General features: G+C 42.2%; 1 protein-coding gene across 12 annotated transcripts in view; it reads left to right on the forward strand.

Annotated features, from left to right (window-relative positions):
* The window catches only part of KIAA0586 (KIAA0586 ortholog), a 116,791-nt gene extending 106,356 nt beyond the window's left edge, over positions 1–10,435 (forward strand). For all 12 annotated transcript variants that reach the window (XM_075926295.2, XM_075926308.2, XM_075926305.2 and 9 more), the window contains 2 exons: positions 3,386–3,451; positions 10,079–10,435. In XM_075926295.2, the coding sequence (XP_075782410.2) occupies positions 3,386–3,451; positions 10,079–10,218 (206 nt within the window). In that variant the 3' untranslated portion in view covers positions 10,219–10,435. The remainder of the gene's footprint in view (positions 1–3,385; positions 3,452–10,078) is intronic.
* Positions 10,436–19,528: the final 9,093 nt, after the last annotated feature.

Below are 19,528 nucleotides of genomic sequence, written 5' to 3' on the forward strand. Positions count from 1 at the left end.
GTGGGCCCACCGTGCCGTACTACAGGCAGGGGCCACTCCAGCCAGGCCTGAGCAGCACACCACGGGCAGTGTCACTCCAGCCCAGTGGCCTGCTGCGCCATGCCCACCCCCATTTAAGCTGTTAACCAGTTAAACACAATGTTTAACCTGGTTAGCTGATTAAACAGGATTTGACATCCCTAATTTAAAGGACTAGTAGAGATGTTAGTCACAGAAATGAACTATTTGTGTAATACCTTCTCCATTATTATTTCTAGGTGCTAAAAGTAATTATTTGTATCTAGATCTGCTTTCTAATTGGCCCTTGCCTCCCCTCCCCCCAGATCTTTTATTCCATATTATTTCTGATTTTGAAGTATGTTACTTTTTCTTTCTTTCTTGTTGTTCTCAGCAGTGTTTGTCATTAGTGGGAACGGCAGCTGTTTGGGAAAAACAACTGAAGCTTGAACTCACACTTGTATTTGAATTTGTTTGCTTGCAAACCATTGCCTCTGTCTCTGTTACCTGCTTGGGATCTGAAATTTTTTTGTTCTTACAAATATTAATAGTTTGCATTCAAACTACAGTTTACACCAAAATATGAAAGACAAATTAAAGGCAAACAAAGAATAGGTCACACCAGTGGTTCTCAAACTGTGCTCGTGGTCCGCAACCGCCTTTCGGGTGGGCTACAGCTCAAAGCTCAGCCCTCCTCCCACCTCCATTGCAGCTGGGTGCGCCAGCCCCTCCCCCCTGTGAGGTTGGAGCAATGGTGCCGGTTTCTCACTGTGGGAGGAGCCCCCAGCCTCATGGGCCAGATCCAGCTTGTGGGTGGAACACGCTGCTGCCTCCACTCCTCTTCTGCCTGGCAGGGGGAGCAGCAGCAAGGAAACCACTTGCCTCGAGGCTTTCCCCACTGCTCCCATTGGCCGGAATCGAGGCTAATAGGAGCAGCAGGGGCCATGGAGCCAAGTAAGCATCCCCCATCCCTCTCTCTCACACGCATACCCTTTCACCAAGACCCCCCCTCACCCATAGCCAGCTCCTGCACCCTCCCTCATGATTAGACCCCTCACCACCAGCTTGCTCCTTCACCCTTCCTACCACCCAGACCCCTTTCCCTCAGTCCCCTCCTGCACCCTCCCTCCCAGAGACCCAACACCCAGCCCACTCCTTCATCCTCCCTCCCACCCAGACCCCCACCTGCTCCTTTACCCTTCCTTCCTTCCGTCTAGACAATCCCCTCCCCCAACTGCTCCTGCACCCAAACTCCCACACAGACCCCCCACACACACCCTCACTTCCTCCTGCACGCCCATCACACTCCTTGGCAGCCCTTCCTCACACACTGAACCCCTATTTTTGGTCCCACCCCAGAGCCTAAGAGGACTCACAAAATCTTCTAAACCCAGGACCACTGAAGAGTTAATCTGGCCTGTGGAAAGCCCTGAACCTCGGTCTTTCCTGTCCCCTTCCCTGCCCCCTGTGGGGCTGGAGCACCAGGGGAGTGAGGTGTCTCATTGGGGGCCACATCACTGAGGGTTGGAGTTTGGGGTTTTGTTTGTTTGTTTTTGCTTCTCATTTTCGTGTGGCCCCGACTGATTCTTTTCTGTGGATCAGTGGCCCTCAATCCAAAAAGGGTTCCTAACCATTGCCATAAAGACAATGTTAAACCCTTTTCTTTTGGATAATATTTTACTTTAAACTTAATTTGTTTGTTTGTTTTGAATAATATATTTCCTTCCTTTCTAGTTATTAATGCCCCCTTATGTTACAGGTGCGCATTTAAGTTTTTATGCTCTAGTAGTCTAATAGTATAATATAATAGTATAGTATAAAAGGCATTTTGTCATCATATGTGGTTGGCTAGTGGTCCGTGGAAAGGTTTGCATAGAATGGGGTGGGCACCCAGAGGCCAGAATGTTTGAAAACCACTGGGTTTACACCAAGGGAGGACTGAAGTTTTGAAGTTTGCGTCAAGACAACTTGTAACTAATGCTTACAAAGAGTATCTTCCACCCTTCTAGTCCACATGTGGAGGTTTATTAGTCGCTATAGCCTTTCAATTATGGGGTGTGGGTTCTTTGCTCAACCAGTAGGACTCATGCACAAGCATTTCAGTAATGAAAACAGAAGCGTGAGCAGTCACAGAGCAATATGCCTAGGTGTGGTGGTTTTATTACTTTATTCCAATAGGAGCTAGAAGTCACAGTCAAGAGTAGAGCTTCTCTCAGATGTTCACACATACAATGAAAGGACAGTCCCTGCCCCAAACAGTATAAGTCTATGGAAGTACTGGCCTCCTATCTGGCTCTGTGAAATAAGCAGGAAGGGAGACTAGTAACCATTCGGTCCCCTTGGCTTAGATTCTCTATTGTATCACAGATGTCTAATAAATTGATATATTTTGAATTGTCAGTTCCAAAGCTTTTACATATTCTAGGTTCCTCTCCTGTTGTAATTCAGAAGAATTTCCATTTAAATCAGCAGGAATTTCATCCTGAATAAAAACTGCAAAATTAGGCCGATAGCTAGCTAGCTTTTTTTTTTCTCAGCCAAATGCATTTCTTTACATGTGATATTTACTAAAAGATACTCTTCTTAAACAATGGAGAGTAACTTCATTTGATATGACGGAATCATTTGAGAAACTGTTTCAAACCACTCTGTTCGTGCATTTCATTGTCATTATTTGTTTTGGGGATTAGAATGTTGTATTCTGTATCCTAAACTATGTAAATATAGCATCATGAGACCATATGATTTATTCTTTTCTTCTATATCTAGGTCCAGTTTTGTAAGTCAAAGGTGGGGAACCTCTGGCTCACTGGCCAGATGCAATTAGTTGGGGTTAGCTATTGGTGGGCCACCAGATGGTTTGTGTACCTAAGCGTCTGCAGGCATGGCCACTTGAAGCTCTCCATGACCACAGGAGCTGTGGCAAGCAGTGGCCCAGCCTGCGCCCCTTTCTGTAGCTCCTACTGGCTGGGAACAGCAAACCATGGCCATTGGGGTGATCCAAGTAGCCATGATTGTGGACACTCAAGTAAATAAACCACGTTGGAGCCAGCTCACCAGAAGTTCCCCTATCCTGCTATAAGTGATTAAATTCCAGAAGCATTGAATTATGTAGCCAATGTATGAAAGTACAGATAGACATTCAGCTCAATTGAAAATATTGCTACTTATAATTAGCAACATAAGTAACTAACCTCTGCAGAGTATGTTCTCTTTTCAGTTTTGCATGCAAACTGCTTGGATCAAGATGAGACTGTTTTTTATTTTATGTTTTTAGTCCAGCAAATCTGGGATAAGTTTGAATTTTATGGAACAGAATCCTTGTGTTTCCATACTTGGTATCTCTCCACTTCTATCAGATATTAAAATGTGTGTTTTTACAACACAGATTCCCAAGGAGACATGGATCGAACACACATTGAGCCCAATATATACCTCACATCATTACTTAAAGGTAAGAGCTGCAGGTGAAGTGTTCTGCTAACTACAAATAAATCATCATTTCAGTTTATTTGGCTTTCTTTTTAAGAGTTACTATCCTAAAAGAACCTGACAACATACCTGCTCTCTCCCTTCTTGTTAAAGGCCCTTGTAAATGTAATCCAGATGTAAAGCTTCTTTGTGCAAAAAAAAAAAAAAAAAAAAAAAGGCAAGCAAGCAAAAGGGAGGGGAAAAAGCAAAAGATTTTAAAAGTCACTTCCCTTTAAGAGGTTTGTAACATGTTGCATTGAAGGGCTACAGGTGTTATATTCAGAGCACTGGAGATAGCACTTGATAATGCCATGTGAGGCCACTTATTTGTTGAGACAGGACAGTGTTTACACTTTGAAGTCAATAGAGAAGCAGCTGGAATCTGGCATATGAAGAAACAAGTCGTTCATATCGACCATTGCTATTAAGGGAACAAGAGGTACTGTATTACAGTTGTTTTTATAGATGCCTGAAAGTTTACTGTAGGAATTAACTGTTTTACTTGTGCATTAAATTACACATTTGTGAAGCAAGCATCCAAGCTTGAGTGGATGAGCAAGTGGTTTGCTTGAAGATTTTGTTTGTTAGAAATTTCCAACAAACATGAAGGGAGAGATCAAAATTGTTTCTGTATGGTAGTAATTTGTACCCTGGTCCTTCAAACTGTGCCATGGGTGAACCACTATGTATTGCAGGGTTCCACAGGGGTCCAGCTTGAGAAATTCAGTTGCAGGATTGAGGCCATGGTTGGGTTTCACATTTAAGAGAATTCTTGATTGGAAATACCAGTCTGGGAGAACAACACTGGAGTAAAAGGATAAAGCATATGTTTTTACTTGACTTAAAAATCAGATTTGTTTAGTTTTTTCTTTTGCCAAATAGAAAAAAATATTTAAATATTTTTTCTTTGTTCCTAATGTTGACATATGGTGTTAGTAACCAAACCTCTCTTCAGTCTGTTTGATTCCTGTTCGAATTGGCACAAGTTCCTAAATCACAGTAAGCTGTATATAAAAATGTGTGTGTGCAAATACATCACTCATAGAAATTTTTTTATAACAGGTCATGGATTGAAACAGATACATTTTTATTAGGCTGCTGATTGTAGGGGAAAAAAAATCCAAAATCTGAAAACTGACTTTTCCATCACAGGGTCACCAAAATGTTGCCAATCATTCTTATTAAATTTCAACCAATAAAATTTCAACATGATCTTAACAGGATCAGTTTTCAAAAATTATGTAAATGTGTTCTATGAGATAGTGATGATGACTTTGGAGAAACGAAGAACATCTGAGGTCACTGGTTCTGTTTGTTGGCTTTTAACAAGGAAAATCTCTATGCATATGTTTTAGTAAGCATTTATAAAGCTAGATAGCATAGTTCCAGAACTTCTAAACAGACAAATTTAATGATAAGAATAATGCTTAGTTACCTGATTTATTGTGGGTTTATGGAATAATGAAATTCTCCATTCAATTTTTATATACTATGGCAGGTTTCAGAGGTAGCCATGTTGGTCTATTTCAACAAAAACAACAAAGCGTCTGGTGGCACCTTAAAGGCTAACAGTTTTATTATGGTATAAACTTTCATGAGTTGAAAAGAACTTCATCAGATACATGAAGTGAAATAAAAAAGAAACAGATAGTAGGGATATAGAGATGGGAGTGTTGCATCAGAGCTAATTCAGTCATGACAGGTGGACGAAGAAGGTGAGACTACCTAAAGTAGAAATTTTTTATTTGGCTTAAAAATAAAATGAGTTGTAACTCATGAAAGCTTATGCCATAATAAAATTGTTAATCTTTTAAGGTGTCACTGGACTCCTTGCTGTTTATACTGTACTGTAATATACTCTACACCACTACTAGTTGCATATTTATGAATGAATAATGTATTTTCATCTTAATCTGTTATCTTCTGATAAAATAGTAAAACGAAATACCCTGCCATTAAAATAGGAGCTTGCCAGACATTTTATGCAGACACAAATACTGATCCTGCTAAAAGGCAGATACAGCTGCTAGGAAGTGCATATGTTTGTGTGTTTGCAGATAAATAAACATACAAACATATGTGCTGTCTGTATATTTATATATGGATGTGTGTGCAGATGCAAACACATGAGTTGTTTATGCAATGTACGTACCCTATATATCAGAGGTCAGATTTGGAAAGAATTGACAATAATAAAACACATACAAAGGTAACTTCATAGTTGTGCCATTAGGGCTACATAGACTTACAATACTAACAGCCTTGGAAACTTGCAGTCATGAAGCAAGATCTCAAACTTTCCTGAAATAGGATATCCATAAACCTTCATGTTTAAAATATTGAAAGCATAGCTAACACATTTTCTGCACATGTCTAATGTATACTGTAGAAAACATTTGAAAATTATGTTCTGAAAATAAATCATTGTTCTTTACACATGGCACATTTTAAATGGATCTTTAAAAAATAAATGGAAGATAATGAAATAGCTTAAAAAAAATCTGTTGACCAAGTGGAATGTATTATTCTATTGGTTTCTGTATGTACTTTTTGCATTTTATATCAAACATAAAATTGGACTCTGGTAAGTCTGCAAAACATATTACAGCATATGTAAAGAAGAACTTAGACTGGTATGGTCTTTCAGCACCCCAGCTTCAAACACTTGGCAGGTTAGATGAAGTTACTGCAGACCCTTGGAATCAGAGAATATTCTTTTTTTAACAAACCTGAAAACAGCTGTTGAAACAATGACATCATGGAATAGTGGCACGACTGTGGAAATTATTAACAAAGTCAAGCTTTGAAAGCATCAAACTACATATAATATGGGTAGAATATACAAAGGTTTGCTTTAGTGTTTACTGATGATTTACAAAGTTTCCTTAGGCATCCCACATTCACGTTAACTCCATACTAGCTTAGTTTCTGACCAACTTGAACAGTCACACTTTTTTCTGTTTGCATTTTTCATAACCAGTTTCTTTTTTTAAGCGGCCCCTCCCTAGCTGCACAGAGAGCCTTTGTGAGCCCTTTCTGAAAAATAACTTCATATATAATACATGTGATGTGTGTGACTTTTTAATATTTCTAAAACAGTTTGCAAAGATATACAGTATCTTGCATGTGTTCATTTTGGGTTAGGTTTGCTCCAGACTTAGGTCAGTACAAACCTTGGCAGATGTACTTTGCAGAGGAAAATGGGGGGAATGGGGCTCTTTGTGCAAAATCTCAGGGTGGAAGAGGGTACAAAGGGGCATCAGCACCTGAAGAGTGAATTGAATTGGAAAGGGGGTGTCACTATTGCAACCAGGTAACTCACTCACTTAATGGGAACCCTGTCAAAGGAATAGCAATGGTCTCTTTACCTTCCTTCTACAAAGGCCAGCCTTCTGGAGGTACAGAAAGTTTGCTGGCAAAGGTTGCTCCCTGTATTGGATTTACCAAGTTTGGCCATAAATGTGTTTGACCTTGGAAGTTGGCAGCTGCTCTAGACTGAAAAACACTAGATGAAATTTTATATTAGTTGTGGTTTTTATTCCATCACTGATTAGTTTAATTAGTAATTTAAGTATGTTTTGGCACATTCAAGTGAAAGCAGGGTGTTGCTGAATTGTCACAATAGATAAGCCAGATAAGCCTGACAAATATTTTATGTGTGGAATTGGGACAATGGAGTTTTAATTGTGCTGAGGCTGTCAGAGAACAAGGGAAGATTGCTAATGTATTGTGTCATGTTAGTAGAAAAACAAACACCGCCAGGGATTTCAGTGTCACATCCCAAGCCAAGTATACTTTTTGCTCTCCTCTAGGATGTTTGGGCTATGTTGCTGAACCCTTTATTTTAGAAAGTGACATTAAGTTCACAAAATGCTATTTACATAATGTAATTTATGGTAGCTTGACAGTCTTGATTGGCTGTAGGAGGGTGGTTCCTTCCTTCCCTGGATTTTAACTTTCGACTAAGGACCTGAGGTACTTATGCATCCACACATTTAAAACTGTGCTGGGGTTGCTGTAAAGCAATAGATGTAAATTGAATTTACTCAGTAACTGGTTTTTTCATATACAGGCAGTCCCTGAGTTACGCGGATCCGACTTATGTCGGATCCGTACTTACGAACGGGGCTTTCTCGCCCCGGAGCTCGCAGGCAGTGGGACCGCCCAGAGCGCAGCGGTCCCGCCACTTCGACCTCGGGGGCGAGAAAAGCTGCTCCGGGTGCCCCTGGTCTGCTGGGGACCGTCTCCAGCAGACCAGGGACACGGGGAGCAAAGCCGCAGCGGCGGCGGGGTCCCACGCCTCTGAGGCTTTGCGAGAGCACCCCTCAGAGGCGCGGCACCCCGCCGCCGCTGCAGCTTTGCTCCCCGTGTCCCTGGTCTGCTTGGGGGGGGGCGCAGCTAGTGCGCCCCCCCCCCCCCCCCCCGCAGCAGACCAGGCTTTTGTTGTGGACCCTGGGGTAGAGCAGCTGGGGTGCTGCCGGGTTGGTCCTGCAGGGACCTACCTGGCAGCCCAGCTGTTCTGTCCCAGGTTCGAGATTCAGCCGCTGTTGAAACTGATCAGTGGCTGATTCCAGGAAGCTGGGGGCAGAGCAATTCTGCCTCCAGCTTCCTGTAGTCAGCCCCTGGTCAGTTTCAGCAGCAGCGGCTGAATCTGGAGCCAGTTCCGACTTACATACAAATTCAACTTAAGAACAAACCTATAGTCCCTATCTTGTACGTATCCCGGGGACTGCCTGTACTCCAAACACTAAATATGCATTAAAAGAATTTACTTTGGAGGCTCATTCCATAGTATGTTCATCAGATGTATATGCCACTGGTTTTATTGTTTCCACAATGGTGAGATAATGATCTTGAACTTCCCATCTCCCTTATTTCTCTTTCTGCTTATTTTTAATTTTAAACTATCAGAAAAATAGAATTCAAAAATAACTTTTAAAAATTATTCCTGTGAGGATATTATTTTTCAGAAGTCCTATTTATTTGTGATAGCTGTGATATGGGCAACAGTTAAATCTGTAATACTGTGTTTTTCTCACAGATACTGAAAGAGATTAATTTGATGTCCTGAATCGTGTGCTATTAATTGCCACCTTCTCTCATCCTGCAGAAATTAACAAACAATTAGTGTTATGGTACCAAGGAACTGTGAGACCTAGAAGATACAGAGTAGAGAGGAGTGAGAGTGTGTGTGTATTTGCTTCCTCTCCTGGAAGCCTGGATTCTAATTACCATTTTGAATCCAGATCCTCCTTTCCCTCAGACAGCTACTTAGACATTGTCTACACTGCCAAATTCTGTTGACCAAAGTGGTGGTGTTACCCAAAAGTCGATATAATGAAAATAGGAATACAATGTTCACACTTGCTTGCTTTGTCAAGAGATCACGTCCACATTGGGGACGCTGTCACCTTCTGTCACTAGATGTTGTGGAAAGCCAAAGCAGCTCACAGCGCATCTTGGGGCTGTGCTAAATGTGTGCATTACTTTCTGTCCCAGCTTTCATGCCATTTTTTCAGTGGCCCTTCTTTTGCTGGGCACCCGAGCTCACTCTGCAGCACTATTAAGAGCTTGATCGTATCTGTTTGCTTCTCTGTTACTTTAATCATCCGCTCATTTGCAACGCTGACAAACACTTTTTGCATCATTGCAATCACTTTTTCTCTACCAATATCAAGCACACACCTCTGCGAACACCCAAAGTATAGGGTGTTGCCTGGGGAGTCTGCCTGGGGTGTCTGGAGAGTGTTGCCTGGGGAGTCTGTCACACGGAGAAAAGAGAACAGTCTTTGCGAGGGTTGTGGCGCAGCATTCTAGGGAACAAATTCTAAATTTATCCTACGGTAAACATCTCCCTGCTGATGGCAAGCAGGGAATGGAGGGTACATCTGCTGTGCATGCCTTGTGGCTTCTGCCCTGCTCTCTGTGCTACTTACCTATGTGCCATTTTGGTCCTTGGGGAGAGAAGGCTGTGATCATGACAGAGGAAAACTCAAGCTGTTGAATCTCACCTTTCCAGGTAGACATAGATGGTGGAGGCGCACAGCTGAGAGTTCCCCAGGTTTCCTTTTACTGAAGCCACTTCCTGTCAGACTGCTTGTTGTAGCCACATGTTGGCTAGAATAATCCACTGGACAGAAATAAAGAGGAATGAACAACAAGAGGCTAACGTCGGGGTTGTTCATCCACTCAGGGAACGGATGCTGGATGGATGGTTTCCATACAGGGGCAAAGTGTATCTATAGTCAGTTTACCTTAACTTTTTGTTTCCTTTCTTTTTTTAAATTGCATCAGATATGCTGGGCATCACAACTTTAATTGTTTCATAAGGTGTTTGGTTTGTGAATATATACAGAGTTACAGATTTTTATATTCTCTACATGGAGATACTTATATCTGTATGTGTGTGCAATGCCTTATCAACCCGCACTGGAAAATATGAGACAAAGACGTAGCTGGCTGTGTACCATAGCAAGCATGTGTTTTGCCATGTGTCTGTCCTTGACGTAAGAATATATATCCTTATATCCGTAAGATGATGGTTTTAGTTCTTTTGAAATTGCTATTTTTGGGCTGTAAAATAACGCAGTTGTTCTGCTTTTTATTTTAGGAGAGGAAACTGTACCACATTTAAGTTCACTGACTTCTTCAGCAAAGATGTCAGTGATGCTGCCTTCCATGAATATAGATGACCAAAGTATCAGTACTGTGCATGGGAATTCGGACTCTTCAGGAACAGACACATTTTAAAACATGGTTGTTTTATTAACAGTCCCATATCTGGAAATTTTCTAGAGAAGTGTTTTGTCTAGCTAGTGTTAAAACCCATATATTTTTGGCATGAACTCTGTGCTGTTTATTTTCTACTTACTGTTTTTTGTAATTTTGTATTAATCAGAATGTAAATCTAGAAATTTATTTTGTGAATATATAAAATAAACACATTAAAACATAATTTTTAACATTACTGGGATTAAATGGCCCTCACCCAGATTTGTTTGCAAATGTATTTCTACATTTGAATATAGGGGATTTGTCTTATAGACATTTTAAATCCCTGGCAAAATTCCCATTGACTTCAGTGGGTAAAGGATTGGGGCCTATCGTGTGTCTCAAAGGCCTGTGAAATTATTTTGATCTCTGTGAAGAATTGTACAAATCAGTGGGATTTCTTGACAGATCTTTTGAATGAAATAGGCTAAACCACGACAAAGCAAAAAAAGGAAACACAGCTTTGGAGAGGGAGATCACATAAATGACTCTGCCAAAAGCTAAATATGCTAATTAGTTGATATCTGGAGGCCATTCTAACAGAATGGATTTCCAGTTATTGAAAAGGGGAGTTTGGAAGCAAAATATGTTTGATAACCAAATATTGCAAGAAGATTATGTTCTTAAATATGTTGAACAGTTTTGATTCATTTCTAAAACTCCCCTAACAACAAAGCAACTGCCTTCTTTGTAGTTTCACAGTATGTATTTCTTCTTGCACAAGTAGTTATATTTTTTTTCTTTAGAGTTGTTTTTCATTCTTGAACTGTGACTGTAGGAAAGAGGATTTGGAAACCTTAGATTAAAGAATACAAATAAATCAAATGCAAATTATATGACAAGAAAGACCTTAACTAGACACAATCCTAAACAAAATCCAGTGTTTTCCCTTTAGAAATAACAGCAAACATTAAGAGCAATATATGCAAACATATCACCACCACCTCCTCCCAGAGAGATTATTCAGTATTTTTATTGAGCAACAACAGTGTGGTCAGTGCTATATAAAATATATAGAGGAAAATATGATCCTTGCCCAGGGAGCTTCTAATCTAACAAAAATAATTTGGTCAGAAAATGCTCCAGATATAGACATTGGAAGATGGATTTGTTTTTCACCAAGCAGGGCGAACTCTTTATGCCTTTGCTCCATTCTCTATCCTATCAGTGCCTGCAGTGTGATATCTCTGGAAAGTCTGTAATATCAGAGTTCTTGGCACTTGGGTATCAGGCAGCCTCTCAAGTGGAAAGGAAACAATTCTTACCTGTTTTGGTGGTTTATATGTACCTCACTTTGATTTTGAGGCATATAACTTTATCAACTGCAGCTTCGCTCCATCGTTTAATCACCTGCAGATACTCTGCTGCCGTGAAACGTTTCTGTAGCCATCTGGTTACAGTCATGTCAGTCCCAATATATTAAAGAGACAAGGTAATATCTTTCATTGGGCCAATTTCTGTTGGTGAGAGAGAAGCTTTGGGGCCCTGTAAAGCTTTTCTTCAGGATTCCCAGCATCACAACAACACTCAAGGCGGAACAATTTCTGTCAATCACATCTTAGACCTAGCTATGCTATATCCCTACTATTTCTGGTTTGATACTCTTGGCCATGAGGTTCTGTTGACATGGCTACGCTCTGAGGCTCCAGCCTCACTTGTGTCGTCTCCTGAGTCACTGTCGCTGTTTGCTTCTCTCTGCCTCCTAATTGTGTAGGAGCAGCTTGAGGGCCTCAGAGGGTAGAGACTGAGCAGGAGCAGGGCCTGAAGGGGATGAGCTTGGTTGTGGGGGGTGTCAGGGCCGGCCCACAACATTTCGGCACCTGAGGCAGAGAGCTCAAATGATGCCCCCATGTCCCCTCGCTTGGGCCAAAACTTTGAAAGGTCTCAATTCTCTGGGTCCTAGTGGCACCTCCCCCACAGTCTGGCACTGGAGGCGGCTGTCTTAGTTCGCCTCATGGTAAGCCGAGCCCTGGGGGCTAGGACCATAATCTGAGCACCACGGCCACAAAAGATTAATTCAGCTGTGACTTCAGAGCGCTGTTCTTTATTCCCTCTGTCATACCTGCAGGGGTGGATGCTGGTGAAGGCAATGAAGCATTCTGAGTATTTTTCTGAGTCTTGCAGACTAACCACTGATGAAAAAGTAAGTATTCCACTGTGAGCCTGAATACTGGGATTTGGTTCTCAGTGTTCTGAGGAGCACCTAGGCCAGGAGTGCTGCTCAGAGGGAGTGGAGGGGGTTGGTTAGGGTCTGTGCCTGAGGGATGTGCTGAATCAGTGGAATCAGCACATCCCCCCAACAGTCTCCACAGACCCTGTGCTGTCCTAAATGGAATTTGTGAAGTAGAATGTGTGTGTGGGGCGGGGTGTGCCTCTCCTCTCCTCTCTCAAAGGAAAATCTTCCACTCATTCACTGTGCAGCAAGCCCAAGCAAATGCGATTGGCATGTCTCCCATGCCAGTGAGGGAGAAGCTGGTATACCCAGTGTAGATCATTTTCTGAATGAGCCTTTAGGAAGGTCTTTATAAGAATTTGGAAACTAGTTGGTAGCTGCTTTTTTTTTTTTTTCATTCCGACCTTTGAAAAGGAAAAAATATCGACCTACCTTCTCTCTTGAATTTAGTCTTGTGTTTGATTAAACTGTCTGTATATTGTTCTATACCTATCTGATTTAACATGGAAAGCACATGTTCTGTGAGGACAGCCAAGCTGTGATAAGGAAATAATTTTTCTGTGCATCGAAGTTCCATCTTCTTTCTGTGGTTTTTATGACAGTAAATGCAAGTTTTTCCTAGTTATTTGCAAAACTGAAAGAGCATGATTCACAAGACTGCTATATGGACTTCTTACAAGCAAGTCCTTGGAGTATGTCATCAAAGACTTAACATCATCAAATAGCATTTCATGCAGCATAAGTATAAAAGTGCCAGTGCAGTGTAGTTGTATTTTTCAGTTAATTCTGAAAACGCTGGTTTGTTTCTTGGTTTAGATTAACGTTTGGTGGAAGATGCTTGATTTTTTTGTGACTGTACTTTCTGTTTTAAAGAGAGAGATTCATGTACTCGGGTTGCAGCCTCCTACCGTAGAAAGTGGAAGTGTCTAAAGTATCTGTTTTAACAAGTCATCCTGTTCTGTGACTTTGATAAGTACAAAGGCGTAACTTCATTTAGAATCTGGCAATTGTAATCCAATTTTCTTAAAAGTCATGCTCCGAAAACTGTGCCAAATACATAGAATGGGAAATTGAGGCTATCTCCACAAAAAGATCCTGCAATAGCTTACAAGCTTCCTGACCCCAAGATGGGAACCAAACTCCCAATCCTGTAATTGACTCTGTTTGGACAGAACCCTTCAGCCTCACTTAAGCGCCACTGAAGTCAGTGGCATATAGCCACTCTCAGGATTAGATCTTAAAATGGCTGTTGCTAAGCTTAAACAAATACAAAGAACTGTTCATCATCCTATTCCCAGTCACCAAGTACCCATGTCCCTCATCTTCTGTTTTTCAGTACGTAAAATGCTGAGAAGGTCACATCTAATCACGGGCAGCCGGTGTTGTAAGCATGAGAAGGCTCCACGCCCAGGCACCCTCCTTCCTGCTTCTCCAATTCCTTTGTCAGGGGCTGAGGCAACACTGTGCCATAAATACCACCTGTCCTGGTGCTGTGACCATACTGTCTGCCCAGCACTCCAGGCACCCACCTGCTCGGGGCTGGAACTGGGGGTGATCCAGTTCTGTTACTTGCCCACCTTGCTGGGAATTGAAGGAAGGAAGGAGAGGGGGCTGGGCCGGCACCCATGGGTGTGCTCTGGCAGTTGAGGAAGGGAAGAAGGGGTAGGGCTTCAGGCAGAATGGTGTGGGCGAGGACTAGTCTCCCTCAACGGCATGTTCACCCACTACCCATGACTCTACTGCCCTCTTCCTATTTAGTATTTGAGAAACGGGGCTATTTTGCAGCTCATGTTGTGCATCTTTTTAGGTAGCTGGGGAAAAGCGATTGAAATGCATTAATAATGTACAACTTTCTAGAGTTTTGAAACCCTTTACCAACTTTATACAGGTATAATTTAGGCCCTGATACGGCAAAGACTTAAGCACATGCTTAATCTTAACCTCTTAAGATAAATGGGACCGTTTCATCTGTTTAAGATTAAATATGCATGTAATACTTTGTAGGATCAGAGTCTTACTCTGCTGCAGAAATGCAGATACTCAAGGAGTGAAATGGCATCTGTTACACTGCAGTGCTAATGCAACACTTGAAGACCAAAGATGAACAATATTGCAGCCAACTAAATTGGTGGGACATGCGATCTCAGATCCTACCTCTGAGTTCATCCTTTTATATAAGTCTAATTATATTCTCTCTTGGCTGTAAATATAAAAAACTACCCTGCGTAGATGAAGTTCTGCGTAATACCATATGATATTTGTGATGACAATCATGGAATATCTATTTGCAGTGTGTGCTCTGGTTCAATGTGTCTTCCACTTAATTCTGTTTTTAATTGAATTAAATTTAATTAAATTCTGTCATTGTGCATTTTGTCTCACTGGTAATTTGCTATGCTTCCATACTAGCATCTTCCCATTTAAGCCTTTGATGTGTTATGGTTCTTTTGATCTCCTGAATAGCTCTACAAATGTAATGAACTTGTTTTCTGGACCAATGGCATAATTTGGTTTTTGCTGATCTTTTACTATTGCATATTTATTTGAATGTTGTCCATTTATAACTATATTGGTTGTCCAAAGTAGAATGCATTGTTTTTACAAAACGATGAAGGAAAAAGTCTAAATTAACGGGAATTTTGGCTGTTATTTAATACAGGGGAAGGTATCACGAGTCCAAAAAAGTGTGGTGCTGGTGAAAGAGGGTAGGTTCTTTATGACTGCTGTGCAAGGAAAATGTTGGTCCCACGATACATTTTTCCTGGAACACTCATTAGTGATGAAAGTAAGGGAATTACAATAGAAGCTATTCTCTAAATCCTTGCCTAAAAAGTGTTAAAAATGTGATCCTGCCTCTGCCCAAGGAGCTAATAATGTAGAAATAATGCCATATGGTCCAGTCCTGCAATGAGAACATTGTAGACACACATTTTTGTGTCCACATGTAACCCCTGAAAATTTGTTTTGTACGTTGATTAGAAAGTGCTAATCGGGGTAGTATTTGAGCTCCTTCCGGTAGTACATTGTTACATGACTACAGATCTGTCATGTGGTCATTCACCCTCTCCTGGGGCAGTGTTTTGCAGTGCAGTGTTCTGTTTGGGAATTTTTATACAGCTCTATGTGTGTGTTAGGGCTGCCAGGCATTGAAAAGTGACACTGGCAGGTCTAGTCAGCACCACTGTCCAGGCTGTTAGAAGTCTGGTTGGCAGCACAGCAGGGCTGGCGGGCTAGCTGCCCAGCTCTGCATGGCTCTCCGAAGTGGCCGGCATATCCCTTTGGCTCTCAGGTGGATGGACCGTCACGAGGACTCTACATGCTGCTCTGACACCACCCGCCTCCCGAGCGCCGTCTCTATGGGAACCGTGGCCAGTGGGAGCTGCAGGGATGGCATCGGCAGGCGACGACAGCAAGCAGAGCTGTGTGGCTCCCCTTTGCCTAGGAGGTAGATGCTTCCTGGAGTCACTTGAAGTAAATGTTGCTTGGAGTCTGCACCACAACCCTCTCTTGTGCCCGAACACCCTGCCTCAGTCTTGAGCCCCCTCTTGCACTCTGAACCCCTCATTTCTGGCACCACACTGGAGTCTTCATCCTCAGCTGAAAGCCCCCACCCTCACTCCAGATCCCTTGGCCCCACTCCTGGCTTGGAAACCCCCTCCTGCAGCCCAAAGCGCTCATCCCTGGCCTCACACCAGAGTCCACACCCCCAGCCAGAGCCTTCACTTCCTCCCACACTCTATCCCCAGTGCCAGCCCAGAGCCCCCTCCCACACTCAGAACCCCTCAGCCCTAGCCCGGAGCTCCCTCCTGCACCCCGGAGCCCTTATCCTCTGCACCCTAATCCCCCACCCCAACCTGGTGAAAATGAGCAAGTGAGCGAAGATGTGGGAAAGCAAGCAACAGCAGGGGGAGGAGGGAGTGAGCAGGGGTGGGTAAGGGTGTTGGGTTTTCTTCTATTAGAGAAAGTGGGCAGTGTGTGTGTGTGTGTGTGTGTGTGTGTGTGTGTGTGTGTGTGTGTGTAAGAAGGCAAAGAAATGCACAATGCAGTTGAAGAGGAAGGTTGAAGAGGAAGGTTCGGTGACCAGTTTCTGTGGGGCCTTATTCCTGAGAGAGTTCATTCCACAGTCGTGGGCCAGTCCCCAGGAAGGCCCTGTTTCTGGTACAGGTGAGCTTTACCCTTAATGTAGAAAATGCCATTGTGCCAGGGGAGCCAAGTTGTCAACCACTGCCTGTATCTTGGAGTTATGGCTGATCTTTTAGATACCGTAGGCCCACGCCACTGAGCACTTTGAAGAGAAGGTCCAAGACTTAGAACGTGTTTCAGTTGAATGGGGTTCTGCCTGTGCAGTTCTCTCTGTAAGATTAGGGCCCTTGTTGGGGGGGAAAAATGAGATGCAAAGGTCAAAACTGTCTGAAGAGTCAAAAGGGATGTATTCAGACTCAGACTAAATCACTGGCGTTGCTATAGCTCTCGCTGAAACAAATGGAGCAAATCTCACTCTTAGAGATAAGTAAGTTGTGCTGCTTTCTGTGTCAGGGTTGGGATTTGTTTTCCTGATCTAGCATGTCTCTCTCAGCAGGCTGACGTCTCTCTCTAATCTGATTATTTCTCCCAATTTAGTAGCTACATTTTTTGTTGTTTTTAATTTTTTTTTTACTGACTTGCAGCATTTTATCCCCTGGATGGCTGATTCCTCAAATGCTGTGAGCCAGCCTGATGAGTTGGCGTATGAGGAATACTTCTTTCAGGGCCAGGAAGTCTGAAGCAATGTGGGAATGTATTGAGGGCCTAGAATCCTGTCGTGGTTTTCATTCTTTTGGCAGTCTTGAAAATAGTCTTCATTGCTCCTGAGTGACTTGCTCCTGGGGAAGGTCATTCAGTGCCCTGAATCTGTCACATCAATATAGTCTTGACTTATGCAGGCGAGCGGTTACTCCACCCCAGAAGTCTGCTTTGTGTCATTATTCAGAACCTGTAGCAAACGGGCACGAGGTAGCTGCTCAAACACACAGCATTTTAAATATAACCCAGCCACTGGCTACGTTTGTTCAGGCTAACTGTTGATTGTAGTTTTTTCATGGAAGATGTGAGATAAATACCATATTTTTATTGCTGAATTATCATAGCACTCAGGAATCCCTGTCATCAGCCAGGGTCCCATACTGCCAGGGGCTGCACAAACACATAAGAACAGTAATAATCAAATGATCCCTTTCATCTAATAAATCATCTTGTTAGTCTTTAAAGTGCTACATAGTCCTGTATTTTGATCCCTTTCTTGTTATCCATTTCTAGCCTTTGACAAATAGAGGCTGGGAACACCATTCCTACCCATCCTAGTTAATAAGTATTGATGGACCTAACCTCCAAGAATTTATCCAGTTCTTTTTTGAACCCTGTTAAAGTCCTGGTCTTCACAACATCCTCTGGCAAGGAGTTCCACAGGTTGACACTGTGCTACATAAAGAAAAACTTCCTTTTGTTTGTTTTAAACCTGCTATCTATTAATTTCATTAGTGACCCCTAGTTCTTATGTTATGGGAACAAGTAAATAACTTTTCCTTTATTCACTTTCTCCATACCTGTCATGATTTTATAGACCTCGATTATATCCCCTCTGTCGCCTCTTTTCTAAGCTGAAAAGTCCCAGTCTTTTTAATCATAACAAAGAGCTGATCCCTGCCCCAATGAGTATATAATCTCAGTAAATAAGACTGAGTTTTGAGGTTCAGGCTTCAATCCTGTGCTCAGACCACTAGGCCTTGCCTCTCCACATGAAACCCTTCTTTGCCTAACAATTGATTGTGGACTGGAATAATAATCAAAGAAATCTCTTCCCTTTTGACAGAGCTTCCCTATTCCTATTCCAAATTAGATTGTCAGCTTTTGAGTCCCATCTTGTCCGAAGTATGAGTTCAGCACCCAGTCCAATGGCATTCTTGTCCTGCAAGGCTGATTTCACTGCTCTACATCCAAAATGCTTCTGAAATAAATGTAGTCAAACTTTACTAATTCTGGATCACTGAGAACAAAAATGATGCTTAAAATTGTTGATTGGCTCTAGTTTTCAAGATATGCTATTGGGTCAGTATATATGTCCCTTGACTTGCGAATGGCGGAGAATAAGTGAGTTATAAAGGGAAGGGATCTCAATTTAAACCAGAAATGACTAAAATACATCTTTGACTGGATCTGTGAATAAATCTATGACTGGGTTTGGACAGTACTTGCTTTTTAGGCAAAACAATGAATGATGCAATCTGAAGCTGGTATTGCATCATACATGATATGAATCATGTATCATGTTATTTGCATCATGTTATTCCTAGAAGTCATGGATGTTTTGCTGCATAATGGCAATATTTTGTAATCAATTCCAGTTGGTCATGCAGTCCATATGAAGGAAACCTGACAACATGAAACAACTTTTGAGGTGCATAAACTATGACCAACATCAGTGGCAGCTTTGTGGCGATTTGAAGGTTGTTGCTCTCTTGCTTGGTCTGCAGACTGGATACACAAAGTACTGCTGTTTTCTCTGCGAATGGGATAGTCGTGCAAGAGATTCCCACTACATCAAGATAGATTGGCCACTCCGATAGTCATTGGAGCCTGGGAGGAAAAGTGTTCAGCATCCACCACTTGTTGAATCAAGGAAGATTTTGTTACCACCCTTACACATCAAGCTGGGTCTGATGAAGAACTTTGTCAAGGCCATGGACAAAACACAAGCAGCTTTCAAGTACCTCTGTGGAAAATTTCCAAGATTAAGCGAAGCTAAGCTAAAGGAAGGTGTCTTTGTCGGTCCTCAGATTCGTGAACTTCTTCGAGATGATGCATTTGACCATGCACTGCGTGGCAAGGAAAAGATGATATGGAAAGCCTTCCAGTTAGTGGCAATAAATTTTCTCAGAAACAACAAGGCAGACAACTACAGGTTGTTGGTGGAAAACCTCCTCAAGGCATACAAAAGCCTTGGTTGCAACATGTCACTAAAGATACATTTTTTGCACTCTCATCTAGATTTTTTTCCACCGAACTGCGGAGCAGTGAACAACGAACACGGCGAGCGATTTCACCAAGACATTGCAACAATGGAGAAACGCTTTCAGGGCA

This window comes from Pelodiscus sinensis, chromosome 5 (assembly GCF_052426305.1).
Source record: "Pelodiscus sinensis isolate ZL-2025 chromosome 5, ASM5242630v1, whole genome shotgun sequence".
Classification (NCBI taxonomy): domain Eukaryota; kingdom Metazoa; phylum Chordata; order Testudines; family Trionychidae; genus Pelodiscus; species Pelodiscus sinensis.